This window comes from Python bivittatus, unplaced genomic scaffold (assembly GCF_059951505.1).
Source record: "Python bivittatus isolate LINGU-HERP-01145 unplaced genomic scaffold, Pbiv_v1 ctg000850_np1212, whole genome shotgun sequence".
Lineage (NCBI taxonomy): Eukaryota > Metazoa > Chordata > Lepidosauria > Squamata > Pythonidae > Python > Python bivittatus.
Genome location: NW_028277112.1, coordinates 5,884,710 through 5,906,591, shown reverse-complemented (window position 1 = coordinate 5,906,591; position 21,882 = coordinate 5,884,710). Strand labels below are relative to the sequence as shown.

Genomic DNA, 21,882 nt, shown 5'->3' with positions numbered 1-21,882 from the left:
AGCCGCCGCGAATGAGAAAAGCACCCGCCCTCACCAGGGCCAGCGCCGAAGTTCGGGATGAGGCGCGATGTGATGACGTAGGCGCTGAGCCGTAGCGTTCTGCGCTGCGATGGCGGCTCCCTTGGAGGCAGCGTGAGTGAGAAGACCCGGAGGTCCAGGTAACCGCGAGCTAACCATGGGGGGACTCCTGGAGAGGCGAACGGCCCCCCGCTTCTGGAAACGGAATGGTTTCCTTCTCCTGGTTTAGCTCTTGCGTTTTTAGCCCCAACTCCTCTTCTTCTCCCCAGTCGGTGGACTGTAGCGTTTTAGTGTCGGGCAGGCAGACAAGGAAGAGCCGCTGCTTTCCCCATCATGTCGTCTCCCTTCCAGGAAATGCTACAGGAGGATTACATTAGGTTAGGTTAGATTAGATTAACACCTGCTTGCCTGCCTGCATTGTTAACAGGGAGGCAGATGGTCCTGGAAAACCTTCAAGTGAATTCTGAAAGCAGCGCCACTGGCACACCTGGTATCACTGAGTTCAGGCAGTAGCTACTTTGCAGCAAGAAAAAGTGCTCCCTTTTGTCTGTCACCAATCTGGTTTCTTTCATTTTAAAATGGCAAATCGGGATCTTCTGGTCGGAACTGAACATACCCTTTATTGTCATAAACACGGTTTATGAAGTCGGGAATGTATCTCTGAATCAGCTATCAGCTGTCATTTGTAGTTTGCCAAGGGTGTGATAGTTGACATTGATTGAGAATTCTGCTCATACACCTGTTCAGAGCCTGTAACTATTGGCTTCAAGGAGACATACAAATCTTCAGTTGGTTTAGAAGGTTTTGGGCCGATTTTTCATTTTAGATATTAAACACTGAATGGAAAGGGGAAATAAAATAGTTGTTTTAGATGAAGTGTAACAAATGCATTGTAGATCATTATGGGATTTTGCCACCCATTTGTCAAGATGAGTGAAGCAGGTTAGTCTTGAGCAGTAATTTGAATTCTAATATTTGTTCTACATACTTATATTTTAAATAAAAGAAGATGGGAGAATTGTATCCTTACCTGTTTCTCCATTTTAAACAAACCTATTTGCTTTTTATTTTAAAAGGTTGCATCTAGACGATTATTCTAGTCTTATGAAGTTTACAGGTGGAAGATTATTTTCCGCTACTGGAAGAAATTTCAGTTAAGAAATAATGGCAAATTACAAACCTGTAATAGTTCAGACATTTCCAAAGCTTGGAGAGAAAATTACAAAGGATACTTTGTACTGGAAGAATTATAAGGTAATAACACATAGTTAATTATAGGAATTGAAACTGATATAGTCAATTTTTTGTAAATCTTACCTGATTTGCTTTTTTTTTTAATTGAAAAAAGAAAAAAAATGCAAAATTCGTATATGACTTGTGCACTCTCCCATCCGTGAGTGAACCTTGATTTAATCGATCCCCAGTTTAGCTGACTTTAGATTCAATGGATCAGATTCCATCCAAACATTCTCCATAAGTGCCAGACAAGTCGGCTGCATACAGAGTAATCTGGATGAGGCAGTTGAATTTACAGTAATTTAACCTACATTTTACAAAACTACAGCAATTATGCAAATTATATTTATGTAATGTAAATTTACATAATAAAGATGTTACACAAATGAAATAAATCACCATGAGGACCTACTTTCTTATTTTATGGAATTTGGGAGTAATTAACATCCGTTCCCCCCAAATGGTCTGTTAAAATGAGGTTTCACTGTACATGTACCCTGTTACAATTTATGGTGTTGCAATGCTGAGAATAAAAGTGTTTTGTTTTTTTAAACTTAAAAAAGATTTTGTCACTTTTCTCTTTGGTCTTCTGTAAATATTTTTCTAATGACATTGTCTTAAAAATTAAATATGTTTAACATTGTGCTACCTTTTTTCAGACTCCCATTCAGATAAAGGAGTTTGGTGCAGTGAACAATATAGACTTTTCTCCAGTTCCTCCATACAATTATGCTGTCACAGCCTCATCGAGGGTAAGGCGTAAGTTACAATTTTTTTATTTAAATTATCTACATTTTTTTCACAGTCTAGTTTTATTTTATATTATAGTGAATCTCTATTAATTTGTTTGCTGTACCATCCTATTTTGACTGCAGTAGAACAAATGTGTCCAAGTGCTGGAACAGGCAAAACAATGCATAGACAATTCAGTTCTGTTGTATGCAAAGGGCTTTTATCATCTTTTTTTTTCCTGGTGGGTATTTTTAGTTGGGTTGCTCCTTCCACTCACTTTAGCCACAGTAGCAAAGAATTTTCTTCTGTAGCCACTAGGTCACCAGAGAGCTACCTCTAAGTTCTTTAATCTTTCTCTCTCTGATACGCAGGTCTCTGCACGAGCTCCCAGCTCATCTTGATTTTCTGCTCTTTTTATGTTTTTATTTTATTTTTCATTATTGTCAGGTCCTCTGAAGGCTTAGGAAGACCCTCATTCTTCCTGGCTGCATCACAGAGTTATCAGAAAGTTGGAACCACCATTCTCAGAGCTTCATCTTTCAAGCAGCTGCCTCATTAGAGGCATGTCTGTCCTCCATCCCCTCCTGCATATCTTTCCCTTCCCTGGGCCATTTTCAACAGCTGTAGTAGAGGCAGCAGATGTTCACTCAGTTCATTTCCTCAGAGGTGGTAAAATCATCCTCAGCCTCTCTGAGAGAGCTGAGAGATCTATGGATGGGGGGGGGAAATAATAGTTTCCTCCCCCTTAAGGGACTAACTGATCACCCTCCAGCCAGACTTCTATACAGTAACAATGAGCTTCAGGGGCCTTAAGCTCACACAGTCCTCTTTTCCTTCTGGTGTAACCATGTTAAAACTCTAAATTGGTTAATCTTGCTGAAGTTTTGTTCCAGGGGAAAGTTTTGTAGACAGTTGAAAGCTGAATTAGTGGTTATTCAATGAATTCATAAGTCATAACAAACTAGGTTAATCAAGAAGGAAAATAAACATTCCAGGCTTCTTTTTAGGCTACCTAGGGAGAGGGAACATGTGATGCTCAGGATCCCTGTGCTTATCTTTGTGATACCAAACAATGGTTTATCAATAAATGTGAGCTTCTAGAGCAGGGTTTCTCAACCTTGGCAGCTTTAGGACGTGTGGACTTCAACTCTGGCTGGGGAATTCTGGGAGTTGAAGTCCACACGTCTTAAAGCTGCCAAGGTTGAGAAACCCTGCTCTAGATATATCTGAGAGAGAACTGGTTCTGCAGAGAAGAGATACTCTATAGATCGGAGGTCTCAAACTCAAAATCATGATGCCGTATGACAAGTTCATTAGTCCAAAGGCCAGAACAAGGAACCCTTTTCATGCTTTGCTGCAAAGGTATATAGTGAGTCAAAAATGAAGAAAATAAAGAGCATCATGGGAGGTTGTTAAACATAAATTTATTAAATTTTAAAAAAAGCATTGCTGCAAACTAGAGCTACTTTTTGGCCATTTCACATTGGCCACAGAGGCCACAGTAGTGGCTGTACAATGAAGGTCAGGGTTGTTATTGACATTGGAATAGCCATGTGGAGGATGGTTCTTGCATGAATGTGGCTACAAGCAGCAAAGCTTTTGGCTGTTTCCAGCGTCATTCAGTATGAAGATGTGTACATTACATGTTGTTTTAGATTCACATTTATGGACGATATTCGCAAGAGCCAATCAAAACATTTTCTCGCTTCAAAGATGTAGCTTATTGTGCTACATATCGAGAGGATGGGAAACTGCTTGTTGCTGGCAGTGAAGAGGGTAGCGTTCGCATCTTTGACATTGCTGGGCGAGCACCATTAAGGCAATTCGAAGGCCACACTAAGTAAGTATGAGAACATAACTATATTTGATTTGTTGCCTGATTGCTTCAATCTACAAGTGTACTTTGGAGTAGTTGTGATTTCAGATGTAAGAAAAGATGTTTTGAAGCATCCATTTTCTCAGTTAATCAACAGATGTGTTAATTACGTTGTAAAGATAATGTTTACAAGTAATAAGTTGTCATTGTTTTATCAATTATTGGGTCTATACTCTATAATATCATTAGTCACAGTACATTATTTAAAAAGTGCTTTGTATGCAATCATGATGTAAAGTGCAGACTTTTGGCATTTTATACAGAATTGTCTGTTCGATTGTGACAGAAAACTTGCTGCTTGGAATCCTTTTTACCTTCAAATTTTTGAGTACTGAAAAATTAAGGAAAAGTTATTAATAAATTGATTATTAATTTTACTTTTAATTAATGTTACTGAAAACATTAACAGTCTGGAAATGTTTGACTATTGGTCTAAGCAGAACTTTCATAATTGTGTGTTTTAAAAATGTGGCTAGAGCGTGTCTGTTTTTATGCATAATAAAGAATTTTAAAATATTAATTACTGAGTAAATTTTATTTGCTAATAAAGGTTTATTTGGTTTTTTGTTTAGTTATTTATTTGTAGTGCTTATAGGCTGCTTGAATCAGAATTGACTCTTAGTGGCCTATAAGCAGCCAATAATATCCTGGTTTAGCACATCATGCTAAACCCATAACAACTGGACCATTATTGTTTACTGTGATGGGTGAACCCAGCCAATTTCTTTGTTTCTCCATGTGAATTGGGTGGACTGGTTTTTCCCTATTTATAAAGATTATTTTCATAGATCTTTAATATATTGTCTTGTGTTTATTTTTTAAACTGATGGAGATGATCTCAGATGATCTTCAGGTAACTCAGATAATCTTCAAGTAATTCAGAAAACAGTGTTAATACTCTGAAACAATAGAATATACATATCCCAGTGTTTCATGCTATGAAAGGTACATCATCTTAATTATAGCAAAAATTGAGATGGCTTTATATTTATTCACTGTTTTTGGTGTTGTGGCTTGTAGAGCAGTACATGTTGTAGGATTTCTGTCTGATAAGTACCGAATAATGTCTGGAGCAGATGATTACACGTCACGGGTCTGGGATGTTTCAACCTCATCGGAAATAGCATGCTACAAAGAGCACACAGACTATGTAAGATGTGGCTGTACTAGTAAACTCAATGCAGATCTTTTTGTAACAGGTTTGTGATTTACCTTATATTTACTGGTGACAAAATGACTTCCTGAATGATCTTTTCATTTCTCTACTGTCACAATATTTTCCTAGTTATAAATTTCCTAGTTATTTATGTTCAAATTTATTGATTTTCCTGATTCAGGTTGTTTTTCCGCTTTACATTTCATTTCTTTTTTGATTTTGTAAGAATGACTTAATTATAATGGTAGTTTGCTAATTCAAAATTCTGTAGCCAAGACATTTTGGAATCAGAAGATGAAATCCTTAGATGGGATATCTGACTTCAGATTATAAGATACTCTTACATTGGGATCTTGATTATTGCTGAGGTTGGTTTTCTTCTTACAAATATTTAATTACCAAACCAGTAATCATTTTATCAGTTTTCCACATTGGACAATTAGAAACAGGCACCTAAATTACAACAATCCTGATCAAGACAAGTAGGACAAGCTGGTACACATAAAAAGCCAGCAAACCTACCCCCCCCCATGTTAGATTGTGTTTTAGGTCTGAACAAAAGCACTTACAGTCATATGCTGTTCCTTCATATGTTGTGAACTGCTAAATCCTTTCTTCTTCTGGGATACATTCTAGGTTCCTATGACCATACAGTAAAAGTATTTGATACACGGACAGACAAAAGCATCATGAGGATAGAACACGGGCAGCCGGTTGAGAGTGTTAATCTGTTTCCTTCTGAAGGTCTTCTTGTGACAGCAGGTATTTCATTCAATCAGCAGTTTTCTCCATCTCTCTTTCCCATCCTATTTACAGCAAAACATCCTGTATTTATTCCCATATGCAAAAACTCTGTTTCTCAGTTGCCTTTTTTATTTGCATTACACAAGCATGGGCTGGGGAAGGATGTAAGCTGTAATGTAAGCTGTAGTGACCTGCAGTTGGATTAATGGGTGGTGGCATTTGTGAGCCTTTTCTAAGTTATATTCTGGTTTCCTTCATCCCACTTCAAGTGAAATCCATTAGAAGCCATTTTGTCAGTAAAGAAAAAGGTGATTAATAGAATGGGAAGAGAAGCAGACTATGGAAATTGCCTTCTGAAGAAAAATGTATGTACTGTACAAACATACTATTTTTTTAAACTTTGCAGGTGGTCGCTACATTAAAATCTGGGATATCCTTAAAGGAGGCCAGTTGTTAGTGTCCTTGAGAAATCACCATAAAACTGTAACCTGTTTGTGTCTGAGCAGCTCTGGTCAGAGGCTGCTTTCAGGCTCCCTAGACCGGTTTGTATTTTTCAGTGTTTTCTTTCAAACTTTTTATGCCCTGTTAACGAATAGTTCTGTGCAATGAATAGTATATTCAACTGCAAAATAGGAAACTGGGAATACAGCTTAACAGCATTCCCAGAATACCAAGAGTATGAAGAGAAAGGTGAAACTTGCAAGTCTGGATGATGCCTACTGACTCCCAGAATCAGGGCTAGAGGTCTAATGATGTGGTTTCAGTGCCATCAATGGATTGCTGTCTTTCCATTAGCTTAAAAGAAGTATGACAATGTTATTCATATGCATGAGCAAAGAGACTCGTTCTTAGAAAGGGATGCATAGAGTTAAAACTATAAGCAGAGCTGTCTGTATGGTAATTGCATAAATCAGTGATGGGTATCACTTTTACAACTTGAGGCAACTTTTGAAAATATTTTTCATCAGAATTCCTGAGGGGCTGGTGATGTCATGGCATGATGTAAAAAGTCTGGGGCTATTCTTCAGTGTTTGGCTGGGAATATTGGGAATGTCAGGGGTTGTTTCAGGTACATTCAAACTCTCCAAAGTTTAGTGCACTTATTTCTTTGGTTTCCCACTGAATACTTTTGATGCAGAGCTGTAGGTCATTGCCCCTTGCTTGAATTCAGACTTGGCCCTCCATAATTTAGAAGAGAAGATAGAAATGGTAGTATGTTGTCTGACCCTCCCTTCCTCTTCACGTACCCAAGGTCCCCTAAAAACTGGCTTTGGTGGGCTGCTGGGTCCTTTGGGACAGTTGGAGGTGATGCTAGGAATTGCAAGAAGAAACTGAATTATCTGCTCTTCCCATACGCCATGGCGTTCTGAGCAGAATTCTTTTAAGAAATGCTCCTTTGCATGAAACCAAACTCTAGATCCAGTCTAGTACTTTTCTTATTGGTTTTTGTTTGCTTACTTGTCAGTCGTATATTTATTACCTATATCTTGCAATTCTGTTAAAATGAATCAACCTGAGAGTAGATCCAGCTATAAATTCTTACCAGGTCACTTAAATTTTCTAACAGAGGTTATCCTTAGCTGGATTGCTCTTCCTGCTGTCCCATGAAGCAGAACCAAATACAGGTAGTCCTTGAGTTACGACTGCAATTGGAACTGGGATTGCAGTTGCTAAGCAATGTGATCATAAAGCGCGACATCACGTGACTGCATTGCTTAGTGATGGCAATAGTTGGGGGAGGAGGTGCTTAGTGCGGTGCAAGCTCAGAAAGGCCTGGGAATGAGGGCGCATGTGTGCTAGTGCAGGGAGGTCAAGGAAAGAGGGTGCAGGGTGCATACAATCACAGGGAGGCTGTGGAAGGAGGGCACAGGGTATGTGCATGTGTGCGATTGCAGGGAAGCCACAGAAAGCGGGCGTGGGGTGCATGCATGTGTGCAATCGCAGGGAGGCTGTGGAAGAGGGTGTGGGGTACGTGAGTGCATGTGTGCAATTGCAGGGAGGCCAAGGAAAGAGGGCGCGGGATACTTGTGTGCGTGTGTGTGCTATCGCAGGGAGGCCTCAGGTGCTTGTCCTTGCACCTAGTTGCTTGTTAGACCCTTAAGTAAGTGAGGTTGCTTGCACTGCAGCCAAAAAGTTAGAAAAGAAAAAAAGTTTCTCTTACCTGCTGGAGCAGTGGGAAGAGTAGGTGCAAGGACAAGCACCTGAGGCCTCCCTGCGATAGCACACACACGCACACAAGTATCCCGCGCCCTCTTTCCTTGGCCTCCCTGCAATTGCACACATGCACTCACGTACCCCACACCCTCTTCCACAGCCTCCCTGCGATTGCACACATGCATGCATCCCACGCCCGCTTTCTGTGGCTTCCCTGCAATCGCACACATGCACAGTTAAGGATTGCCACTTCTGATCAAATGACATGCTATCAACAACATTGTGTAATCTATTTTATTTTATAAAATACTTATAAATTACAGCAAAGGCTCACTATATGGTATGGGCATTTTCTTTTGTAGGCATGTGAAGATTTACAGCACAACTTCCTACAAAGTAGTCCACAGCTTTAACTATGAAGCATCAATTCTCAGTCTTGCATTAGCTGTAAGTGGTATAATAAATCTTCTGGTGGGTGTACAGATAACGACCAGTTGGATCTGCGTATTGTTCTAAGCCAAATGTGTTTGGTTTGCTTTTGGTTTAACATAATGTGTGAACCCTGCCATTCTTTTATTTTGTAGGCCATCAGATTTTGTCAGTGAAAAGATTTTGTCAGTCTAAGTTTTTCAATATAACCTGCTGGATACAAAAACATTTATAAAAATGGATCTTGTTAAAGAAGGCAGTTGTGCAAATGTCATGCTTTTCAACTTTATTTATTCTGCAAATCTATATGGCTGCCCATATAAATCAAGTAATTGGGTGGCTAATAAAGAAATAAAAGCAAAAACATGCATATAAAAATAACAATAAAAGTCACCAGCTAAAACTACTCAACTCCTTAATCAGTACAGCACAAACCTACAAACCAGGCTCCACTAATATCCTGGCCCCAAAGCCTGAGGGGAGAGCCATATTTTTAAGGCCTCTTGAAAGGCCAATAAGGTTGGGGCCATCTGAACCTCAGTGGGGAGGCTGTTCCATAGGGTGGCCCCACAACAATTGTGACATGCTTTGTTGACCTGGCAACAGCCAAATAATGTTGCCTGGAATATGTGTTCTCTAGGCTGACCTTTGAGTACTTCTGGCCATCTACGGCTGCTTTAGGCAGATTATTAAGTCTGCTTTTTAAAAAAAAGTGTAGCTGTATGTCATGAAATAATACTGTACTGCTATCACACCATGTTGGTCTGTGTACTGTCTCCCTCAACATGATGCCTCCAAATGCATTGGACTATAATTCCTGATTTCTAGACAACATGATCAATATCCAGGCTGTCTGGAAATTCGGGAAATGTAGTCCAGCGTAACTGGAGAATATCAGTTAGGAAAGATTACATAAATTTAAAATCTTTAACCACATTAGTTTGTTGCAGCACAGGTATGGAAGGACATGAGGAATGTTTTAGAAAAGGGCTCTAACAAGAATGTGGCCTCATTTTTTATTAATTAAACTTCTTGTTTTGGATCATGGGCCAAAGATAAGGGAATTCACTGCATTTTGGAGGTTGTTTAAGGAGTTAGCTACTTTGAACTGACTTGCTTTTAAGTACGTGCATGAATAGCTGAACAGAGCAAATGAAAGGGACTTACTGAGGTGTAAGCCCCATTGAACACAATGGAATTCTTAATAAATGGATAGGGCAGTAGGGCTAGAAAAATGGATTGGGTTTAACTTCATAAGCCTGATAACTTGAAATAGTTTTATTTGATCAAAATCTTCCAGTTTGGCATTGTAACATGATTCTTCATATGTTATATTAGAAGCTGGTTTCTCTGTGATGCAATCTTTTCATAAAATTAATATCTTGGAACTAAATATATGGATTAAGCCAACCTTGTTTTCCTTTTTAGCCTGAGGATGAAGCTCTAGTTGTAGGCATGACAAATGGCATATTGAATGTTAAACATCGGAAGCATGAAGGAGAAAAAGAGGTTTTTCATAGGAGAAGGCCTGCATACCGAACCTTTGTGAAAGGAAGAAACTATCTGCCAAAGCAGGTATGCAGAAGAAGATGCTCAGAGAAAGCCCTATTTTTTGTTAGTGAATGGCATATGTGGGAACTGAAGAACAAAGATGTGTGGGGTAATTAATTGGGCTACATTTCACTGGATGTTTCCACTGCACTAGATGTTTTCAACCAGGTTGGAAAAGCTAAGCTAGGGTAAACAGATTTTAAAAAAACCTTAATTAAACAAAGGTGCTTCTGGTTAACTGGATATTGAACTTCAGCATTTAAAATGCAGAAGTGGCAGGTGGCAAACTTGGTCATAGAAGAAATCAAATTATAACCATATTTGTTCAAAGCTAAGTGAACAGAGTTTGGAGGGCCTACAGACAGAGCAGTCTGTTGTCTACTGAGGCTATGTCTCATTGAGTTAATTAGATCTGTTTTATCATATAAAAGGATCTGTTTTCTTATATAAAAATTATAACCTTCCTGGCCTTGTAATGCATAGATGACAATTTAAATCAGTGAAGAATTAAATGACACAAAAGCGTGATTATTTGAAATGCTTAGAAAAGCCTGTAGAGAGGTTCCCACCAGAGAAGGTGCCAGGTAGGAAATTCCAAAGTTTACTTATGGTTGCTGAGGATGCCTTTTCTCTTGGCTCCCCTGAAGGAGCTCTGCCATTGCTGGGACACAGAGAAGAACGTTTCCACTCATTTGTATGGGCTGGGCAGGGTGTTATGGGAGATGGTCCAGAAGGTATTCTGGGTTCCAGTGATAATGTTTAAGATCACCACCTAAGATTATCTAATCTGGTGAGAGCCTGGAAATCAGTACCCTGTTTTTTCCATGATGCAGGTATATGAAGCAGTGAACCTGGATAAAAGAGAATCTTGATAAGAACAAACTGTATCTGGTTCTAAATTCTTCTTGGCAGAAGAAATAAAATAAAACAAGAAAACAATTAAGCTAAAATAGGAATAATTCTTTGTGCCACTTACCATATATCGTTGTCTGTTCTCTGACTCTTTTTCCATCATTAGGAAGATATATTTGTCAGCAAGCCTGTAAAGAACTATTTGAAGAAATATGACAAGTTCCTGCGAAGTTTCCAGGTTTCCAAGGCTCTGGATGCAGTGCTTCAAGTAAGATGACACTACTTGAATCATCTGTTTTACTTTTAAATTCTCTGCAATGAATCTGATCAATATTTTCATAAACACAAGCCTTCTACTATATATGCAGTAACTTTGGTACTATTGTTAATAGTGGGAAATACTAAACATTTATTGTGAAAAGTTATTAGAGAATTCTTCTGTAGACTCTAGATGAAGAAACATGAAGGACTAGGAAAATATAAAGACATGACATTGTTTTGAGTGTTGTTTAACTCTTTTTATATGTTAACAGAGTTTTACAAAGCTCTGATCATAGTGTAGGTCACAGTACTGCAGGATTACAGATAGTCCTAAGGTTAACAAACGTTCTCTTACTGCTGTTTTACATTTTACATTCTTAAAGTATCAAAGTGATTTTAGATTGGTAAAAGATGTTGCTAAAAGCATTTCAGGTTTTCAAATTTTGGAAATTTGATTTATATCTTCTGGAGGAAAATAAACACTTTTCCCTCTGCTATCAGTATTTCTGAAAAATTTGCATCAGAGCAACTTTTACTCCACATTGTGGGCGGGGAACAGAGCCTGGCCTGGGGACTAGATTCAGTTCCCCACTATTCTTGCAGATTGGAAGGTGGCAGGTGAAGTTCTCCCTCAAAAGCCCCATCACACAGAGTATCACTTCTGCATTTGGAAGGAGATGAGAACCATTGTTTCCATCTCTTGCATGGACAAAGGCCGTTGGTAGAGAGCAAAGTTGGGAGCCATCTTTTCCCACCTTCCCCTGCATGGAATACTTTTGTCTGTAGGAGGAAACAAAGTGGTGAAACATGGACATGATTCTCATCTCATGTGTTTTCTACCTGGGTACAGTGATGGGTGGCTAAAACCTGAAGACAGATCACACAGAGATTATGCCAGGGAGGAGAAGGTGGTTTGATGAAAGAAGGAGACTCACTTGAGGCCACGTGGGCCAAAATTGGATAGGTTGGAGTCAGACAGTTAAGTGGTTTCCCCATTCAGGTTAGCAAGTGCTCTGTAGGATTTCATATTGGTGCCTTTCCCTCCTGGAGAAGCTAGATTTTGAATCAGGGACCACTTGTGTGCAAAACATATACTCTGCTGCTGACCTGGGGCCTCTGTCCAGTTCAGGTTCTTATATCTGTATGTAAGAATTTTTAAGGAAAAGTGGAACTAAAATATTTTTATGTGCTTTTCACATTTAGTTGCAGGAAATTTTATCTGCTTTTCATCATTAAATGTAAAAGTGGGGTGAGCCATTTTTTGAAATATAATTTATTCATATAAGAAAGCTAAATATAAAGATTACCTTGGCCCAGAAATAACTATGAATTAGCATGATGCCTGCATCCAGCCAATAGCTATGTAATCTGCTACTCCTGTAAACTGGGGTGGGGGGTGGGGGGGCATTTGCCAGAAACAGTCTCAGGTTGGTTTGGAAAATAAAAAGTGTTTCATTAATGATCCTTGAGCAGCTCCTTGCAGTCAAGACCCTTAACAGATGTGATGTCCTTGGCACAGGATCTGGACAAGATTGCAACAAACTGCTCCATGAATGGCTTTTAAATGTAAACGGTTCCATTTTGAATCAGCTCATTTTTCTGTATGAGTTGAAGACGTTTGAGTTGTTTAAATACCTGAGAACATTTTATTGTAAAGGTGTTCTCTTGAATGCTTTCTACTTCTAGGGTCCTGAAAAAAAGAATCCACCAGAAGTTACAGTTGCTGTCATGCAAGAATTAAGCCGCAGAGGAACACTGAAAAATGCACTTGCTGGGCGGGATGAAAAGCAGCTCAGTGTCCTCCTTTCTTTCTTAATAAGGTGATTACCGGGACTTAGTTGTCAGAGCCAACTATAGTAATCCAAATTGGGATAAATTGCCGAAGGTATTCTACTTTTAGAATGATGGGGTTTTCAAATACGTTTTTTTAAAGTTTGGATGAGTTTTATTAGATCAGATGGGAATGGAAAAAGGCCAGAATGTGAAAGCTGTGTTTAGAGGGCCATAGGAATATTAATATTAGCTTTTATTTATAAATAATTGATTGCTTAGTTTAAAATCAACACATTATATACATTTCCTTCTCCTGTAATTTTTCTCTGTCTGTGGCTTCTTTAGGATCACCATATCACAATGCTACAGCATTAACTACAACTGGCATTTAATTATATATGCTGTATGTACTGATTTCCAGTTTTGCTTTAGTTGTTACTGTACAGTGGTACCTCGGGTTACGAATGCCTCTGTTAACGAACTTTTCGGGTTACGACCAGCAAAAATTTACCTCGATTTGTGAACTCCGCCTCGGGGTACGAGCAGGATACGCGGCCATTTTCCCGCCCCTGACATGGTCCGCAGCCATTTTCCCGCCCGACACGTGGTCCACGGCCATTTTTCCACCCCTGACACGTGGTCCGTGGCCATTTTCCGCCCCTGACACGTGGTCCGCGGCCATTTTCCACCCCTGACACATCATAGGGAGGGGGACTCTCCCTCCAAGCAATAGCCGCCTCCCTGTCCTCCACGCCAGAACGGATTAACGGTAATTACATTGAACCTTATGGGGAAATTTCCTTCGGGTTGCAACCAATTCGGGGTGCGACCAGAGTCACGGAATGAATTAAATTCGTAACCCGAGGTTCCACTGTACTTCCTTTCATTGAATACATCCAGAAGGATTTTATTTCTGTTTTTCATCTACAGCTAGCTTTTGTTCTGTGACCACTTTCCTTCTTGTATGCAGCTTTTCCTGATTTTAGCTTCTGTGGAGACCATCGGAGCCTTCTGTTAGCCTTTTCTTGTTTCTCTGTCCTTTTTCTAAGGGTCATTCTCCAGCCATTCTTTAAGAACCATGTTGTCTCTGTTGTCCACCTGGCACGCTTTACTCAATCTCCTCACCTTGGGCTTCCTATTTCTGTCTTGGATTCTTTCTCAGATCTCAGGCTGCCCTCCATGAAATTTTAATCCAAATTACATTGACATTTAGCCTTCCTTCATGGGAATTGGATCTGGAGGGTTTTCTTTGCAATGGTGTGTTCTTTCATCATTAATAATGTGATACAGTGTGGATATTTATGGTATTTTTGTCTTAACATAAACTCAAATGCTCCTGTGCTAAATTCTAGATGTTACAATTGTTTGTCAACTTGTAGACTTGTTGTGCTTTTATAGTCTTGATCATTATTACTTTGAAATATTCTTCCGGTATATGCTGAGCTTTTCCTTAGGTGCCTTTATATGTTGCCTGGCTATGACACAACCTAGCCACTTCCTGTGCAAAAGAATTTCCTATTTTTGGCTTGGCTTCCCCCCCCCCCTCTTTTCATCCTCCTCTCATGCTGCTTGTGTTGAAAAATGCTCCAGTCCTCTCTGTTTTTCCAGTTGGCCAGTTTCTCTGTGGATGGTCCTGCTCTATAGCTGTTGTTGTGGAAGGCGGCTGAATTTTTTGAAAAGCCAAGTTGGAGGATGACACCCTGTCATTAAATTGCATTAAGAAGGACTGGAGAGGAGTAAAAAAAAATAGCAAATTCTATTCCCATCCTCCATTGCCTCTGACTTGTTTGGTCTGTGTACCATCCTTTCCTGAACTACACAACATCTGTTCTTGTAGAGGAGTATGAAGATGGTATTCAGTAACCATTTACTGAATGACTAACTTAGCCCAGGAAGGGAGGAGGGAATGAGAAAGAAACTCAAGATTGCTCCACCTTGATTCTCTTTGGTATAAGAAGAGGGAAAGAGAATCTCTGTCAGGCTTTCAAGATTCTGTTGTTATGTCCTGCAACAATAAAGTAAAGTTCCAGTAGTCTTTGTGGAGTCTGTTTCCTGACTTGGCCTACCTTGAAAAACTGACAGTTCTAAATCTGAAGAAGGCTACCTGATGACTTCATGAAAACCAATTATTTTTCTGTTTCAAGTTAGTTTCAGCTTTATGCATTACAACTCTCAAACAGTATAGATATTTTGATTTCAAGCGTATTTTCAAAATATACATAATTAGTTTTAATTTTGAATTCTTTTGAATACTTGGTTCATAGTAATACTGTTTTATGTGCCCCTAGTACAAAATAAGACAATATAACATCAAGAATTTAATACAATAATGCACTACAATCTAATTTAAAATCACAACTAAAATACAGAATCTCAGTAGCCTGAGTAACCCATAACATTTAAACAATTATTAGAAATTATTACTTTGCATGAAGAATTAATACTTAAACCAGCTTCATAGATAACATCTTGACCCCAGGCTATAATCATGGGGGAGGTTGGTTCCAGGGGACTGGTGCTAGGTGGAGAAAAGCTCCTAACCATGATGTGTCTTGGATGGTTTTTCCTGATAAGGAAGAACCACGTTTCCTCTTTCTTTCTCCTATAGGTCATTAAAAGTGAAAAAAATGAACATTATATGAAGTTTAACATTTGGCTATTAATTACATTTGCAGAAATGTGACTGATGCAAGATATGCTCCTGTACTGATAAATGTTGCAGAAATGATTATAGGTAAGTTCAGATATTAAATAACATGAATAAAATTGACATTTACCCAGATATCCCAAAACTGCAAACATGTTGTAATTCATGAAAGAGTAGAATGCACAAAGAAGTATAGAGGTGGCTAGAGCTCAATGGGAAAGTGAATGCTTGCATATAGGAGGCTCCAGGTTCAGTCACTCGGATCTCCATAAAGACCAGGAAAGACTTAGTGACCTACATGGTAAGCCAATCCATGACCTAGATTGTCTAATTCAGTAGAAGCAAACCTTCCATGTTCCAAAACGTAAAAATATACATGGCCTTCATGTACTATATAGAAGTTGCTAGTTGTTACCATATCAAAAACTAGCCCAATATCAAAGACACAGTTGATGCAATAACCTGTTTAAGGCTAGGCCTGCTTGATATATTTCACTATGTGGATGGAAGATTTCTGTTTTACAGGTAGTCCTCACTTAACAATCTAGTCCTTGTTCAGCAACCATTCAAAGTTACAGCTGTTGCAGCTCTCCTGTGGTCACATGATCCAAATTTGGGTGCTTGGTAGCCTGCTGGCATTTACTACTGGAGCATGCACTTTAACTCCCCCCAACCTATCTCCCCTGCATCCCTTTTGGCTGTCTTGGACTCTGCTGCTGCCAAGCCCTGCCACCCCCAGCTGACCGTCATCTTCTTCCTTCTGCTGCTTGATGAGGCATGCCTGGCTGGCAGTGGCGGTGGCAGAATGCAGGTCAGCCAAAAGGGCAGAAATGGGGGGGGGGGGCGGAGATAAGTGGGTGGGGGGAGTTGAAATGGAGGCAAGCACGGCCAAGCAGGAGAAGGATGAGCTCCTAGCCTAACGACAGCGTGGTTCTTGCCTAACGACTGCAACTGGAACTACTGCAACTGCTGTTGCTAAGCAGTGTGGTCATGTGGTGTTTCGCCTAAGGACTGCTTCATTTAGCAATGGAAATTCTGATCCCAATTAGGGTTGTTAAGCGAGGACTACCTGTACCTTTCGATTTGTCATGTAAAAACTCTTGAGTATTGAGACTTGAGTTTATATACTTGAACAATGCTTCCTAAATTTCAGTTCATGTAATTGTATATTAATATTCTCTCTTGCTCACTCTGTATACATATTTTTCTGCTTTTTAAAAAATTGAAATGTTTAATTCTGTAATCTCCCTAATTTATATATGAAAAATATCCTGGAAAAAGGCAATGGCAAACCACTTCCATATTGTTACCAAGAGAACTGCATGAAAGGATCCATGAAGTCACTAGCAGTTGAACTGGACTTGATGGCATCTTTACCTTTTAGGATCTAAAATCGGGGGTCCTCAAGATGGTTCATGGATAATTTTGTGCCCCTTTGTTGCCCTATCTCTTAGACTGGCACTGGTGTTTTCCCAGCCATTACTTTCAGTTGGTCAAGGGGCAAGAAGGAGAGGAACTACAGATAGGAAAATAATCACCTTCTCCACCCTCTTCTATAGTGGCAGGACTCTGGCTACCAAATTATTTTTCTGTTTATGCCCTGCTTAAAATTGCTCTAGAAAAAGTGCAGTTGGAAATTTTTAATAAGTTTTGTATTTTATACATTAAGCCCCATTAAGCACACAAATTCCATTAACTTGCATCTTTTCTTTTCCAGATATATATATGCCTGTGATTGGACAATCCTCAGTCATTGATAAGCAATTTCTGAAACTTCAAAATCTTGTAGAGAAAGAGATTGATTACCAAGAGGAATTGCTAGAAGTTTTGGGGATGATGGATGCACTGTTTGCTACCATGACAAGAAAAAAATCCAGTTCCATGGATGAGGACAAAGCTGTTGAGCTGTAGAAAGCACTGGAACTGTGCTGAGCAATTTCACCAGTGAAATTTTTGCATTTGGCTCTTATTTGCACCAGATGTGTTTACATACCTCCTTCCCCCCAAAAATAAACTTTACATTTGACTGGAGAGTGAAGACCTCTTAGGAAATATTTTAGTGCAGCCGGGGTGGGTTTTTAAATTCAAATGCTATTTAACTATCCTTTTATTTATGCAAATTCATTAGGCTCCCTATTTTAGATTATTCAAATATTTTTCCAATCATTAAATCATCAGCTGCTAAAGTAGAAATAAATGTCAGAACTTCAAGAAAACTGTATCATACTATACTTGCAATCTCTCTCATGGGACCATTTGTATTTAATTAGGTCTGCTTTCATTTGGGAAAACCAAGTCTTTGGAGATAGTTCTATGTCAACTTTCAACAAAATTATTTCTGTTAAAAATCTGAATCTTTTCTGAAATTTTTAAATTCTAAGGATAAGAATTTATCATAAACATGTACTTTATGTTGATATCCCAGCAGATGAAAATAAATGATAACAGTTGACTAAATAGTTGGTATCTTTTTTCTCCGTCACATGATATGAATAAGAACAGGTTGTCAGCCAACAACTAGGATTATTAAGGAATCTAATCCAAATGGCAAATTATTCTTGGATAATGTTTCCAGGATTGTCTGATTATTATTTCTAATTGCCAAGAATGCAAAACTTACCCATTATTACTAGTTGTTTATGTATCATCAAGTGGTGTTGACTGTTAGTGATCATTTGTTCCTAGCTTGCTCCTTCTGGTCTTCTAATGGTGCGCCCATTGCTGCTGTAATTGAGTCCATCCATCTTGCTGCTGGTCATCCTGTTTTCCCAGCTATATATACTTCTCAATCGAGCTAAGTCTTCATATAATGATAATTTGAGCCTGGTCATTTGTGCCTCAAGTGAAAACTCTGGATTGATTTGTTCAATGATCTGTTTGTTTTCTTGGCTTTCCATGGTATTCTCAGGAGTCTTCTCCAACATCAGAGTTCAAAATCATCAATATACTTTCCATCCTGCTTCTTCAAAGTACAACTTTCCCTTCCATAAATTGTCACAGGGAAAACCATTGTCTGCACAATTCTGATCTTTGTAGATACAGACATGTCACAGCATCTGAGTATCTTCCAAGGCCTTCACTGCTACTCTACCAAGTGCTAGTCTGTAGCATACTGATTGCTGGTTTCTTTACTGATAATTGATCCTTAAAAGCAGAAGCTATTTATCACTTCTGTATCTTCATTATCAACAGTTACTGTTCTTGCTGTTATTAGTTTGGCCTTCTTTAGTCTTAGTCCAGTTTTGTCACTGTGCTTCTTGACTTTCAATACTAAAGCTTGAAAATCATTTGCATTTCCAATTATCAGAGTAGTCTTACTAGCACAGCACAGATTATTTATGTTCCTTCCTCCAATTTTAAAACCACACTCATCTTTTAATCCAGCTTCCCTCAATCTGTATCCATCATATATGTTAAATAACTAAGGGGACAGTGTACAGCCTTGTCTCACTTCTTTGCTGACCTGGAGTTGATCTGGAGGAGCTCCATGTATATTGTGGCTCCTTGACCTGTGTATAGGTTTTCCATGAGGATGAGATGTTCTGGGATTCCCATTTTCCTAAGGACATTTCACAACTTGACATGAACAATTGAAGGCCTTTCTGTAATCAGGGAAGCACATACTGATTTCTTTTTGGTATTCTTTGTCTTTTAATTATCCAACATATTCGTTTCTTGCTCCTTAGCTTTTCTAAAGCCATCTTGAAGATCTAGCATCTCCTTTTCCATGTAGGTCTCTAATCTATGTTAGATGATCCTAAGCATTATTTGCCTAGCATCGTAATTAAGGATACTGTGCAACAGTTTGCATACTCAGTTAAGTCTCTTTGGTATTGATATATGTACTTATCTCTTCCAATCTTTTGACCACTGTGCCATTCTCCAGCTTTGCTGGCATAGTTTGGTTAGAACTTTTACACGTTTTTCTTCTGTTGCGTGGCATATTTCTGGAAATATTCCATCAATTCCTGTAGCCTTTTCCTTATAATAACTTTATTAAACTTTAAAAACAGAAAGATAAAAACTAACAACTAATAATTGAGAAACAGAATAGAAGGAAAGTAAGTGTAAAGAGAAAGCAAGCAAGCAGAAGTGCAGAAAAAGAAAAAAAGAAACATACAAAAAAAAAAGACTTCTGACTTCTTTTACAGCAGATATAAGTAAAACATACATTAAACTCTTATTCTAAGATTACAATTTAACATCCATTTTTTCTATAATCTCTTAATTTTACTAATCATCAAATCTATATATCATAATTTCATTTTTTTCTGTTTTCCACAAAAAGCCCAAAAGAGGCTTCCAATTAGTGTTAAAATTAGTCAATGTCTTTAATCAGAGCTGTCAGTTTAACCATCTCAGCTAGCTCCATCAACATTACCATCCATTCTTCTATTGTAGGTAATGTTGAGTCTATCTTTGAGCACATACAGTTACAGGCCTCTCTCATCTTTTTAAGTGGGAGAACTTGCACAATTGGTGGCTGACTAAATACTTTTTTGCCCCACTGTAAAAGCCTCACTGCAGTTATCATATATAAAAACAATTGTTTGTCCATCAGCCCAAAAGAAATGTCTCTGGTTTTGACTGTATATTAATCTTCAAAATCTTTTGAATTAGTATGTGTATTTGAGTCCAAAATTTTTAGCCTTATCACATGTCCACCAAAGATGATAAAAAGTCCCTTTTCGTTCACATTTCCAACATACCGTGGGGCAAAAAAGTATTTAGTTAGCCACCAATTGTGCAAGTTCTCCCACTTAAAAAGATGAGAGAGGCCTGTAATTTTCATCATAGGTATACCTCACCTATGAGAGACAAAATGGGGAAAAAAAATCCAGAAAATCACGTTGTCTGACTTTTAAAGAATTTATTTGCAAATCATGGTGGAAAATAAGTATTTGGTCACCTACAAACAAGCAAGATGTCTGGCTCTCACAGACCTGTAACTACTTCTTTAAGAGGCTCCTCTGTCCTCCACTCATTACCTGTAGTAATGGCACCTGTTTGACCTTGTTATCAGTATAAAAGACACCTGTCCACAACCTCAAACAGTCACACTCCAAACTCCACTATGGCCAAGACCAAAGAGCTGTTGAAGGACACTAGAAACAAAATTGTAGACCTGCACCAGGCTGGGAAGACTGAATCTGCAATAGGCAAGCAGCTTGGTGTGAAGAAATCAACTGTGGGAGCAATAATTAGAAAATGGAAGACATACAAGACCACTGATAATCTCCCTCGATCTGGGGCTCCACACAAGATCTTGCCCTGTGGGGTCAAAATGATCACAAGAACGGTGAGCAAAAATCCCAGAACCACACGAGAGGACCTAGTGAATGACCTGCAGAGAGCTGGGACCAAAGTAACAAAGGCTACCGTCAGTAACACACTACGCCGCCAGGGACTCAAATCCTGCAGTGCCAGATGTGTCCCCCTGCTTAAGCCAGTACATGTCTGGGCCCGTCTGAAGTTTGCTAGAGAGCATTTGGATGATCCAGAAGAGGATTGGGAGAATGTCATATGGTCAGATGAAACCAAAGTAGAACGTTTTGGTCTAAACTCGTTGTGTTTGGAGGAGAGAGAATGCTGAGTTGCATCCAAAGAACACCATACCTACTGTGAAGCATGGGGGTGGAAACATCATGCTTTGGGGCTGTTTTTCTGCAAAGGGACCAGGACGACTGATCCGTGTAAAGGAAAGAATGAATGGGGCCATGTATCGTGAGATTTTGAGTGAACACCTCCTTCCATCAGCAAGGGCATTGAAGATGAAACGTGGCTGGGTCTTTCAGCATGACAATGATCCCAAACACACCGCCCGGGCAACGAAGGAGTGGCTTCGTAAGAAGCATTTCAAGGTCCTGGAGTGACCTAGCCAGTCTCCAGATCTCAACCCCATGGAAAACCTTTGGAGGGAGTTGAAAGTCCGTGTTGCCCAACGACAGCCCCCAAACATCACTGCTCTAGAGGAGATCTGCATGGAGGAATGGGCCAAAATACCAGCAACAGCGTGTGAAAACCTTGTGAAGACTTACAGAAAACGTTTGACCTCTGTCATTGCCAACAAAGGATATATAACAAAGTATTGAGATGAACTTTTGATATTGACCAAATACTTATTTTCCACCATGATTTGCAAATAAATTCTTTAAAAATCAGACAGTGTGATTTTCTGGATTTTTCCCCCCATTTTGTCTCTCATAGTTGAGGTATACCTATGATGAAAATTACAGGCCTCTCTCATCTTCTTAAGTGGGAGAACTTGCACAATTGGTGGCTGACTAAATACTTTTTTGCCCTACTTTATACAGTTGCAAGAAAAAGTATGTGAACCTTTTGGAATTTCATGGTGTTCTGCATTAATTTGTCATAAAATGTGATCTGACCGTCATCTAAGTCAAGAGTATTGACAAATATAATGTGCCTAAAATAATAACACAAAAACAATTC

The 21,882-nt window shown here is 39.0% G+C and overlaps 1 protein-coding gene across 1 annotated transcript; it reads left to right on the top strand.

Annotated features, from left to right (window-relative positions):
- Window positions 1-36: 36 nt before the first annotated feature.
- Window positions 37-17,876, top strand: UTP15 (UTP15 small subunit processome component). Its single transcript, XM_007438622.3, has 13 exons — window positions 37-158; window positions 1,095-1,272; window positions 1,914-2,006; window positions 3,642-3,826; window positions 4,883-5,061; window positions 5,655-5,780; window positions 6,169-6,304; window positions 8,279-8,363; window positions 9,774-9,920; window positions 10,915-11,016; window positions 12,696-12,829; window positions 15,458-15,516; window positions 17,147-17,876. Exons 2-13 carry the CDS (start codon window positions 1,183-1,185, stop codon window positions 17,338-17,340), a joined length of 1,530 nt encoding a protein of 509 aa, XP_007438684.1. The 5' UTR covers window positions 37-158; window positions 1,095-1,182; the 3' UTR covers window positions 17,341-17,876.
- The last annotated feature ends 4,006 nt before the right edge of the window (window positions 17,877-21,882 follow it).